The following is an 11,798-nucleotide window of genomic DNA, read 5'->3' as shown; positions in this document are numbered from 1 at the left end:
AAGCCAGGGGTGGTGGTACATGCCTTTAATCCCAGAACTCTGGGAGGCTGAGGCAGGAGAAACAGGAGTTTAAGCCCAGCCCTGCAAATTTAGCAATATAGCAACTCATCAAGACCCTGTCTCAAAATAAAAAAGAGCTGGGGATGAAGCTTAGCGAGGCTTTGGGTTCGATCCCCAGTGCTACAACAACAGCAAGTTTGGCAAAAGCAACTAATAATAAAAGAGTATATGTAAAAAAAAAAGCATATTTTGCATGCTTTACTTACACTAACTAGACAGGTTTGTGTCTCTTGATAATCCTGTGAGTGGACAATACACACAGACTTAGGATACATCCCCATTTTAGAGATGAATACACGGAACGATTAAGTCACTCAAACACAAGGTTCCTGCAGTTACGCCACCCACTAAGGACACGGGATGCGCTAACTCCACTACCGTTTCTCTGTCCGGGTTTCCTCAGGACCTCACTTGCTTCATGGGGTGCCAGAGAGGGTCAGAGGCAGCACCACAAAACCTCCAGAAAGGAGACTGGTCCTGTACCACCATATCTCACTCCTAGTTTCCAACTTGGCCGTGACTGCGTCCTCCACGTTCCTGTTAACAACAGGGTCTTCTCTCCCAGGACCCCGGCTCGGCCTTCCAGTGCGCTTACAGACAGGCACGGCACCAGGGGCTGAGACACAAGGGGAGCCTCCTTTAGGAGAAAAGTGTCCTCAGGAAGCCACCTGGGGGACAGGTCAGCACTGTACCTAAAGGCAAACAGGACCGTGCTGGGCCGGAGCTGCTGGCAAGGCTGTGCAAGCAGACACCCCTCACTCGGGCCTCAGAAGCAGTCGCTTAACGGGCACCTAACATGGTCAGCAGGAGATGCAAGATACTCACAGAAATTTAAGTTTAAAGACGCTGTGAAAAAACAGAAAGGCATTTCTGTGAATTCCATACAGCAACAGAAGTTGCTTCCAATGCATCTCACCACTTATCTTAAATGAAGGTCTCCAGATCAGCAGATTCAGTATATTCAGTGAACACAGGAATTGTTTTTCCTAAATTCACTGACCTTCACAGCTGACTTCAGAGAGGCTCTGGATTATATAAAATAAAACAGATAATAAACTTTTCACAGATTGTGTCCTGGGGCAGGATCCATGGCACAGGCCTGTAATCCAAGCGCTATGGGAAGCTGACGCAGGAGGATCACAAGTTCAAGCCCAGCCTAGGCAACTTAGCAAAAGCCTGTCTCAAACTGTTTATACAGGGATGGGGCTATAGCTCAGTATGAGGCCCTGAGTCTGAGGAAGGGAAGAAAGGAGAGGGGAAAGCAGAAAGAGAGGAGTGGGAAGGGGGAGGCCTGTGTTGAGGCTGTAGCCTCCTCAACCCAGCCCTCAGCCTCCTTCCTTCTCCTGCCCAAGGACGCCCGTTGCCGCAGCGTCAGCAACCTCCAGCCGCTTGAACTTGAGCCTCTGAAGAGAGGAAGTGATGGGGGAGGGACAAGTGTCACCTGCCACGCATAAAGCTAAATCAGAAGAAAACAGGGCAGAAAAACCAGAAGGCAAAAACGTGTAGACAGCTGAGCCATCAAGTAAGGAAAGTGATGTAGAAACTGACAGTGAACGGTAACTGGTAAACACAGAGCTAAGCGGGGAGACGATGGGCCAGGAATGTGGAAAGGGGCTGCGCTGTAGCCCCAGGGCTAGTGAACGGCAGCAAGCCTCTGGCCTGCTCTCAGAGGCACTGAGATGAATCCCGATTCAGCTCGGCCTCACAAGTGGTAGGGGCAGCCACAGACTTCACTGGGAAGCGGCAGCCCACAGCTGCCCTTGCTTGTGAACTAGGCTATGAGGAGGATGGTAGTGCAAAGCCGGAACAATTTCAAGAGAGAGCCGAGAAAACTGCTGAATACTGGAGAAAGTACAAAAGGAAACAGGACCAGAGACCAAGAAAAAAACAAAGACCAGGGAGAGTTAAGAAGGCTGGAGAGGCGCTTGCCTGAAGCCGCTTGCTTTGCAGGGATCCCAGAGGAACGCCTGGCAATTTTCCTGCAGGAATGCTGGACAGGAGGGGCTGCCTGGAATGGCAGGAATGCCACTCTCTCAGAAATGCCTAGCAATCCAGTGGTTCTTGCAGCTATGCAGGATCTCATAGCTCTGGTGGCCTCCCAGGACACAGCCTACTAGAACCTGGCAAATGTCAAAATGTGCGTCCAACCCAAAAGTTAGGACTCTCATCAGCTTTAATCCTTTTGGAGATGTAACATAATAATGCTCCTTTTCCCCCTCTTTTTGGTTTCTTGAGACAGGGCCTCAAAATGTAGTCCAGATCTCAAAACTCACTGTGTAACACAGACTGGCCTCTAACTCATGGCAATCCTCCTGCCTCAGCCTCCCAAGGACTGAGATTACAGGCTTGAGCCACCATGCCCGGCCATAATGCCCCAGACAAAGCCTAATGAACAGCACAGTAATACAAAACAGTGCACCTCTGATGGGTCCTCAAGGCAGCTAATCTCTACCCCCCTGCACCAAATGCAGCTTTCTACAGTGATTTGTGATGAGGGCATTAACTCAGATCATGTTTTCCTACTAGGATTACAAGCCTTAAGCATTCCTTTAAACTTTAAAAAATATTTAAAACAAGTCATGCATGCTGGTGCACATCTGTAATCCTAGCACTCAGGAGGCTGAAGCAGGAAAATAGGCGTGAGTTCAAGGACAAGCCTAAACTACATAACAAGAACTTGTCTCAAAAAAAAAAAAAAAAATTAAAAAAGTAAAAGGATGTGTTGATTCCTACATTAAAAAAAAAAAAGACTGTATTAAAAGAATCTTTAACTGGGATTAATTTTTTTGCTATGACTTTGATGGTTAAGAAATTTTAAGAAGATATTAAACTAGCACTAAATATTATTTCTGAGCTAAATTACTAAAGTTGACTTTCTATATCTGATCCTTGTATTACTTGTCATATTATAATATTGTGGCTACAGAAAACAAATAATATTTTCATTTTTAGTATAATACTTCCTCCTCTTCACAATTTGTTTTTACTCAAATTACTTTTATCTTTTTGGAAACCAGAAATACCTTTACATACAACGCTGATATCACTCACACAGCAGAGCTAGGCCCTGCATCAGGAACTTCCCGGTGGAGGACGCCATGAGTGGACAGTGTGGCTTGGAAAATCTTAGGCCGGTGGCAGGCTCTAGGAAGGAAGACTTGTAACGGCCACCATCTACTGAGACTCCTGGGGCAAGAACTATTTCGGTGCTTGGGATAAACTCAACAGGAAAAAAATCTCTGTTCTCAGAGCTCCATTCTACTTTCTGCTCTTAATCTTTTTATGTTTAGAAAACGAAGCTAAGCATAGGAAATAAAAACCAGATGCAATAAAGCACAAGCCAGGAACAGAAATGGAGACTATGTTGTCTGCAATCTATTGAGCCTACCAGAGAGCTCCTTCCAAGACAAGAGGAGCCTTTCCACTGTTGGCTGTGTCTGATGGATGCGAAAGCTCCTCAAGTCACATCTAACATCACGGGGCCCTACACCGCTCTCTCAGTCCCATCTCACAAAAGTTTCAGGCACCTTAGGCTTCAAAAGTAAGTTCTTTCATACCTGCACAGCTGGGAGAAGTGAAGCACTCTGGACTGACTGTGCCTGATCTAATGGTTTCAGCATTTTGACATCTTTAACAAAGCTGACACACTCTGTCGTTTTACTCACCCAGAAGTCAACTTTCTGTAACTCACTTCTGTTCCCAAAAAATCAAACTTAAACTACATGAATGAACACAAAAACTAAGTTCACACAAAAACAACCTACAACATAACATGGTAAAACACTGTATTTCTCTAAGCTACTTTATTCATTGCCATGAAACATTTTAATAACTTAGATAGCAAATTATACAGAAAGAACTAAAGAAGATGTCTTCATACTGGTTTTTTGGCCTTCTAGTTGATTTTGTATGGGAAATTTAAATTTTATTTGTACTTACTCACTTTTCAAATATTCACAGAAGACAGCTAAACATGGTGACACATCTATAATCCCAGCATTTTAGTAGGCTGTGGCAGCATCAGAAGTTTGAGCCCAGCCTGCAACTTAGTGAGTTAGTAAAACCCTGTCTCAAAATAAAAAATAAAATACTTTTAGGTCAGTATTTTGAAGCCAGTGTCTTCATCACGTTACAGTATCAAATGCTATTATCTGTGACTGTGACCAGGCCACTAAAATAAATCCTCATTCAGCTCAGCCTTACAAATGACAAAGGACAACAGTATACTTTGTCCACTGTTCAACCATTTCCTGGCTTCTCCCCTGAAATTTTTTCAGCATTGACTATCATCCTCAGCATAATCTAGTTTACAAGGAAGGAAGATACAGCTCAGTGTAAAGGCCCCTGGCTTCAATTCCCAGTAGTGGAAAAAAAAAAAAATCCATGAAAAACATACCACATGCTACCTCTACCCTTGGCAGAGGTTATATCCCAGTGAAAGAAGCCACTGCTAACATGTAACCCGTTTATTAAAATATGCCACAGTATTCCAAGGAAACAAAACAGATGGGCAGTACCAGTAGTTAGCACTTTGACAGAAATATGCAAATATATGCATATGCAGAAATATGTAAAACTGCACATGCAGAAATAAAGAGGCACACAGAAAGCCATATGTAGCTCACAAGTATACTATGTGCCTGTAAGTCCAAGACACTGGATTCGATCTCCAGCACCACCAAAAAAAAAAAAAAAAAAACACAAACACAACTTTAGTATGCAATTTTTCTTTTTCTTTTTTTGTCTTTTTCAGACAGGGTCTTGCTATGCAGTTCAGGCTGGTCTTGAACTCACTTTGCAGCCCAGGCTGACCTCAAACTTGCAACAATTCTTCTGCCTCAGCCCAATGAGTGCTGGGATTACAGGCGTGTGCCACCACGCCCAGCTTAGTATGCAATTTTAGGAGTTTTCATCAGAAGCTTATCATAAACCTCAAGTTAGAACTCTAGATCTTCAGGTCATGGTGGCACATACCTGTGATCCTGGCACTTAGGAGGCAGAGACACGAGGATTGCCTCAATCCAGGCCAGTCTAGGAAATAGTGAGTTCAAAACCAGTCTGAAGGACTGTATATAGAAAGACCATCTCAAAAAAAAAAAAAAAAACCGCTTCAGATCTGCACACTCACAGTGTGTGAGCTAATACACATCCACTGAACCTCAGTACAACTTTAGCACACACTACTACCTCCCAAATCTTCCATCTCTACACCAGAGCTCCTCTGGGCTCAACATCTACACAGCTAAGTCTGCCAGGCACAGCTCCCCAGCTGCCCAAAGGTGCCTCCAACTTGTAATGCCCACAGTGAAGGGCACCTTCTGCTGGGATGTGTTTTTCTCCCTTTATTCCCAACTCCACACACAGCACCGCCATCCACCAAAACCAAACTGCAGGCACTGGCTTTCACCTCCCGACCAGCCCAGCACCTTCCCTGCCCACCTCCAGGTTTCCCCTTTTTTTTTCCTCAGTGCCCCCTGCCGCATGGGAGCAGAGCCTGGCACCAGGCTTCATTTACCCCCTTCCTTCCAGGTCTTCCTCTGTACTATTCCATGACCTAAAGCCCTTAAAACATCAATTTATTCAATTCACATAACAACCCTATGAAGTTGTAAACCCCAAGTGACAGATGAGAAACTTGAGAACACCAAGATAATCTCTAGTGCAAATTCTGAAATTTAGCTGGGCGTGGTGGCACATGCCTGTAATCCCAGCACTCGGGAGGCTGAGGCAGGAGGATCATTGCAAGTCTGAGGCCAGCCTGGGCTACAAAATGAGTTCAAGACAGCCCAAACTGCACAGTGAGACCTGTCTCAAAAAGACAAAAAAAAAAAAAGTTCTGAAATTTAATATGCTCTTAAATATAAGCCAAAAAAAGAAAAGAAACTGGTTGCATTTTCCTATTTTAAGGCATAATTCTACAACACCATTAAACAGCAACACTGGCTATGAGGCAGCCCTAATGCAATTTTTTTTACACTTAATCCTGCATTTCCCAAGTTCATCCCCAGGACTTTGTATTAAAAATATAAATAAGTCACTGCAATTTTAATATACACATGCCAAAACAAAGTGCACCAGACTGTGTCATATGTTTCTGAAAAAAAATCAGTCACTCTTTTTAAGTCTTTAGCCTCGACAAATGTCTTCAACGTGGTGGATTGGTTGGACTCAAGGCAAGTTAGAGAAAAAAATTTTTGCAATAAATCCCTCTAAACCCACGAAAATCATGATGACCTTTAGCTTTAGAAGGTAAAGTACAAAAGCTGATATATGTTTGCTCTAAAGTACAAATTAATTATTGGTTATTTTTTTCTCTACCTCTACGTTTTTCTCACCGGTAGGGCTGACCAACACAGAGGTGACATTTGCCTATGAAAACTGTGAAGACACGGGGGCGGGTGCCGCTCCGTGCAGAGCGCGCTTCGCACGAGTGTGCAAGGCCCTGGGCTCAGCCCTCAACGCTGCAGAACAGAAAGACCCACTCGCAGCCCTGAACTGTGATGTTCAAGGGAGCAAACCATGTCACCGTTGACTTACCTCTGCAGGAAAGGTACAGGCTTGCATGCAAAGGAAGTGCCACAGTGCCCCACCCAGTAACTACCAAAATATTATATAATGGTTTTACTTCTCTATTTTGAGACTAACAAAGAACACTGTATAAATATTTGTTTAATATTTTTAAACAGCCCAGCAAACTCATGAGCAGAGATCATCACTAACATACTTCACAAAATCTATCCAAATATAAAAATCTTTTATCGTGAAAGCTGCTAAAATGGAAAACTGTTTTTTAGTAAAATATAATGATGTAAAATAAATAACTAAATAAAATATAGTGATATAGCTGGTGGCGGAACAACAAAGAAAAATTATGATATATTGAGAAACTATCTTGTAGATAACAATATGTAAAACAATAACCATTGATGATTTCCTACCACTTTGTCTGTAATTTGGTAAGCCCCCCCCCATTATTGCTATCCTTCTTTTACTCTTTAAAATAAAAAAAAAAGAAATATTATGATATAATTTTAATCAGGTAGGTGGTGCATGGCTGTAATCCCAGCACTCAGGAGGCTAAGGCAAGAGGATTGTCTGGAAGTTTGAGACCAGCCTGGGCTACACAGTGAGTGCAAGGCCAGTCTAAACTATACAGTGAGGCCCTGTTTCAAAAAAAAAAAAAAAAATTAATCATTTTAAAGTATTTAAAAATTATATTAAGATCTTGTACTTTGGAAACAAAATGTAAGCTCTTGGAAGTCTTTCCCCCAACACTAAGAAAAAAGACAGTATGTCCACTCTTGCCACTTGATTCAACATCATGGAGGTTATAGCAAAAGGAACTAGGTAAGAAAATGAAAATAAAAGGCACCTAGATCGGACAAGAAGTAAAGCTGTCTTTTCTTATACTTTTTTTTTTTTGGTTCCAGGAATTGAACTCAGGGCCTCGCGCTTGCCAGGCAGGCGCAGTGCCACAGAGCTATACCCCAGCTAAAACTGTCTTTTCATGGATGAAAAAATCTTAAATATAAAGGCTAGCTATGACTCAGGGTTAGAGCACTTGCCTAGCAAGCACTTCAAACAAACAAACAACTTACTGTTCCAGTTTGGGTCTGGCATCCCCAAGTCTCATGCATCAGTGCTATTGGGAAGCGGCGGAACTTTGAGAGCAGAGCCTAATGAGAGGAAGCCAGGTTCCAAGGGAATGTGCCCTAAGAGAACACTGGACAGCAGGTCGTCTATCCTCTCTGCTCCCCAGCTATCCGGAAGGAAGCAGCTCTGCTGCACCCCACAGTCCCCACCTCCCCACCATGACGTTCTACCCTACAACAGCAGTGCCACCAGCCAACTATGGATTGAGGTCAGAATGCAAAATAAATCTGTCTTCCTTATAATTTGATTACCCTAGGGTTTTTGCAGTGACAGAAACCTAACCTGTGGGCTGGGGATGTAGCTCAGTGGTAAAGTGCTTGCCTTGCATGTATGAGGTGTTGACTTCAATTCCCAGCACAGAAAAAAGAAAATAAATCCAAATAAATTTGGCAAGGATACAAGACCAATACACAAAAATCAACTGTATTTCTACACTTGCAATGAATGATCCTAAAATAAAATTTATTTTAAATTACATTTAAATTATCAAGGTGAGCCAAATAAACCTCTACTCCTTTATAAAATGAAGAATTATAAAAAAGAATAGCCAGGCATGGTGGTGCATACCTGTAATCCCAGCACTTGGCATGCTGAGGCAGGAGAATCGCTGTGAGTCTGACAACAGCCTGGGCTACAAAGTGAGTTCAAGGCCAGCCTGAACTGAATAGTGAAACCCTATCTCAAAAAGGAAACAAAAAAGAATAAATTTCTTAGGAATGTATTTAACAAAATTATAAACTCAGACAGGTGTGGCAGTACATGCATGTGAGCCCAGCACTCTGAGAGGCTGAGGCAGGAGGATCTAAAATTGAAGGCCAGTCTAGGCTAAACGGTCAAATTCAACACCAGCCTGGAATATGAGACTTTGTCTCCAAAAAAAGTGTAAAATCCATACTCTGAAAATAAGTTTTTAAAATTAAAGATGGCCTAATAAATGGAAAGACATACCATGTTCATGGATCAGAAGATTTAATATTAAAATCACCATACTCCCCAAATTGATCGACAGATTCAAGGTATTTCCTATCAAAATCCCAGATGATGGCCAGGCAGGATGGCGCACGCCTGTAATTCCAGCATTCAGGAGGCTGAGGCAGGAAGATTTTTGCGAGTTCTAGACCAGCCTCGGCTACAAGCAAGCACAAGGCCAGCCTGAACTGCATAGCGAGACCCTGTCTCAAAAAAACAAAAAAAAAAAAAAACAGAAAGAACTGTGACCTAAATAGAAGAACTACCATCCTGTAATATAACTTTTACAGAAGGGTTCAAAAAACTTTGTTAAATAGTATTGTAGTCTAGGGTTTTGCTAGACTTTTTTTTGTACTACAGAATAGAGGGCTTAGATAAATACAACCAAAATAATACAAATTTCTTATCTACTTTCTAGAACTTTTCCCAATAACAAAGAGTAAAACTGACCAATTTGACCTATTTCTTTTCTGCAAAGAGGTCTGCTTTTCATCAGCATCATGAACAGAAATACTAAAGAAAAGAATCAAAATTAAACATTATTCTGGCCAGGGATAGAACTCAGTGGCACACTGCCTGCCTAGCAAGCATGAGGTCAGAAGTTCAATTCCCAGTACCAAAAAAAAAAAAACCACAATTATCCAAACCAGGCATGGTGGCCCACGCCTGTAATCCCAGCATTCAGGACAGTGAAACAGGAGGATCACCATGATTTCGAGGCCAGCCTGGGATTCATAGCAAGACCCTGTCTCACAATACCCCAAAACAATTTTAAAATAGTAATAAAAACTATCGAAATGATCAAAAATTGACATACAAGCTGTAATTCACCATAACTGACACAAAACACATCTACAAACCTCCTTAAAATCTATGCTGCTTTCTGCAGAGTCCTTTCTGAGAATACAGGTCACTGGAAGTTGGGCAGGTGCATAATACATGCCAATCCACATAGAATTCAGAATTCAAATTATCATATACTACCACTTTTAACCCTCGAAACAAACATTTACAGTATCTATCATTCTCCTGCCCCCACTTTACAGACAAAGAAACAGAAGCTAAGAGATTAAACTATTTACTCACTCAAAACCACATACCTATTAAACTACACTAATACACCAACACCAACATAACTGTAAACTATCAAACTAAAACATCACCCCATTCTTCATCTTTTATTTGGTCTTTTTGAGATAGGGTCTCACTATACAGTTCATGTTGGTCTTAAACTCACTTTGTAGCCCAGGTTGGCCTCAAATGATCCTCTTGCCTCAGCCTCCCTACTGCTGGGATTACAGACATGCGCCACCACACCCAACCAAACATCTACTTTTAATTACAGTTCAATCATCTACTAGTTATATGACAAACTGTTTAAATTGTTCTGGATTGAAATGAAAAATGTATTTAAAGTAAACAGTTCAAGCTGCACGTGGAAGCACATGCCTGTAATCCCAGCACTAGGGGAAGCTGAGGCAGGAGGATCCCAAATTCAGGCAACTTAGCAAGATCCTGTCTCAAAATTTTATAAAGGCTGGGGGTTAGGGGCTGGGGATTTAGCTCAGCGGCAAAGCGCCTGCCTGGCAAGCACAAGGTCGTGAGTTCGATTCCCGGTACCGGAGAAAAACCAAAAAAAAAAGGCTGGGGGTGCAGCTCAGTGCAAAGGCCCTGGGTTCAAACTCCAGTACCGGGGAAAACAAGCAAACAGCTCATAGGGAGGTGGTTTGTTCAGGGTGGATATTATCAGCATTATATCTCCTTTTTAAATAAACAAATAGGTCTGCAAAATTTCCAAACTTGACATAAAACTTCTTCCCTTGGAATGTTAGCACTCTGGCAAGCTGAAGAACAACTGGAAAAAAACTGTGATTTATATCTTCTGGTTTATGGAACAGCTTAATTTGTCCTTTAAAAATACTTCAAACCATATCCACTGCCATCATGTCTTTTTTACCAGCTGCTAATTATTTCACTCTCACTTTGTTTGAATGTTTTATACAAAACAATGCACTGAAGGGTTTTTTTGTTTGTTTGTTTTGTCTTTTTGAGACAGGGTCTCGCTATGCAGTTCAGGCTGGCCTTGAGCTCACTTTGTAGCCCAGGCTGGTCTCGAACTCGCAAAGATCCTCTTGCCTCAGCCTCCTGAGAGCGGGGCTTACAGACGGCGTGCGCCACCACACCCGGCGTAAGGAGTTTCAAGGGCCCAAGTTTTTTCCACATTAGGTGATATGACATGACAGCTGTCAAACATTATGTATTTCTACTCGCTATATTCTTCTCTTCCTGGTAAACTGCATTATCCTTTAACTCCTACAATGTCATCGAACAAAACAAAACACCTTCCACACGCCATCCGGTCTGCACACGGCTGAGATGAGAGATTCGGGAAACTGCTGATGAAAGTCGAAGGCCTGAGACAACTTATGCAAGAGAACAGAAAGTTTGCTATATCCTTCGTCCTGAGGACCTAAAGCTTGAAATGTGCGCTTTAGGAAGCGCTCAGCCTGAGGTCTGGGGCAACGCTGCACAGTAAAATGACCTTAATGCTTAATCATTAGTCTTCTTTCCTCCCTTCCCCCAAGAGTAGAAAAAAGAAAGGGCGCCACCGCACCCCGCACAGAGCGGCGGCCGGAGCCGAGCTCGCGGTCCCGGGAAAGTCGTGTGCCGGCGCCCGGCGTGCGGCCCCCTCGAGCCCCCGCTCCCCCACCCTCCCCACCAGGAACGCCCGTCCACACCCGGCCCGCAAACTCTCCCAAGGCCCCGCCTCGCACAGCCTGCCCCAGGGGCTCACCATCGCAGCCCCAGGAGCAAGGAGCACACGGACAGGACAGCGGGCTAGGCAATCCGTTAGCGGGGCTCGGGATCCATTGGCGCCAACAACTTCTCCCGCGAAGTGGAAGGGGCGGGGGCGGCGGCGCGCGGCGATGACGTCAGGAGTCGCGCGCAGCCCCTCGGCCCCGCCCCGAGCGGGAGGGGCGGGGCGCGGGGGGGGTTGGCGCCACGCGGCGCTCGCGGTGGTATGTATCTGGGTTGGCGCCGGGGTTTTGGGCCGGCACACCCGAGTAAGGGGTCTGAGATCGGATTCCGCGTAAAGCCTGGTACCGCAGTTCTGC

At 43.8% G+C, this 11,798-nt stretch overlaps 1 protein-coding gene across 2 annotated transcripts in view; it reads right to left on the bottom strand.

Moving 5' to 3' along the window:
* Positions 1-11,597, bottom strand: part of Rfc1 (replication factor C (activator 1) 1, 145kDa) — a gene marked incomplete in the record, with an annotated part of 82,618 nt that extends 71,021 nt beyond the window's left edge. For both annotated transcript variants that reach the window (XM_013518069.1, XM_013518070.1), the window contains 1 exon segment: positions 11,477-11,597. In XM_013518069.1, the coding sequence (XP_013373523.1) occupies positions 11,477-11,479 (3 nt within the window).
* Between the last annotated feature and the right edge of the window lie 201 nt (positions 11,598-11,798).

Source organism: Chinchilla lanigera, unplaced genomic scaffold, assembly GCF_000276665.1.
Source record: "Chinchilla lanigera isolate Chin_1 unplaced genomic scaffold, ChiLan1.0 scaffold00042, whole genome shotgun sequence".
Lineage (NCBI taxonomy): Eukaryota > Metazoa > Chordata > Mammalia > Rodentia > Chinchillidae > Chinchilla > Chinchilla lanigera.
The sequence above is the reverse complement of the archived record's forward strand: the minus strand, read 5'-3'. Positions and strand labels throughout refer to the sequence as shown.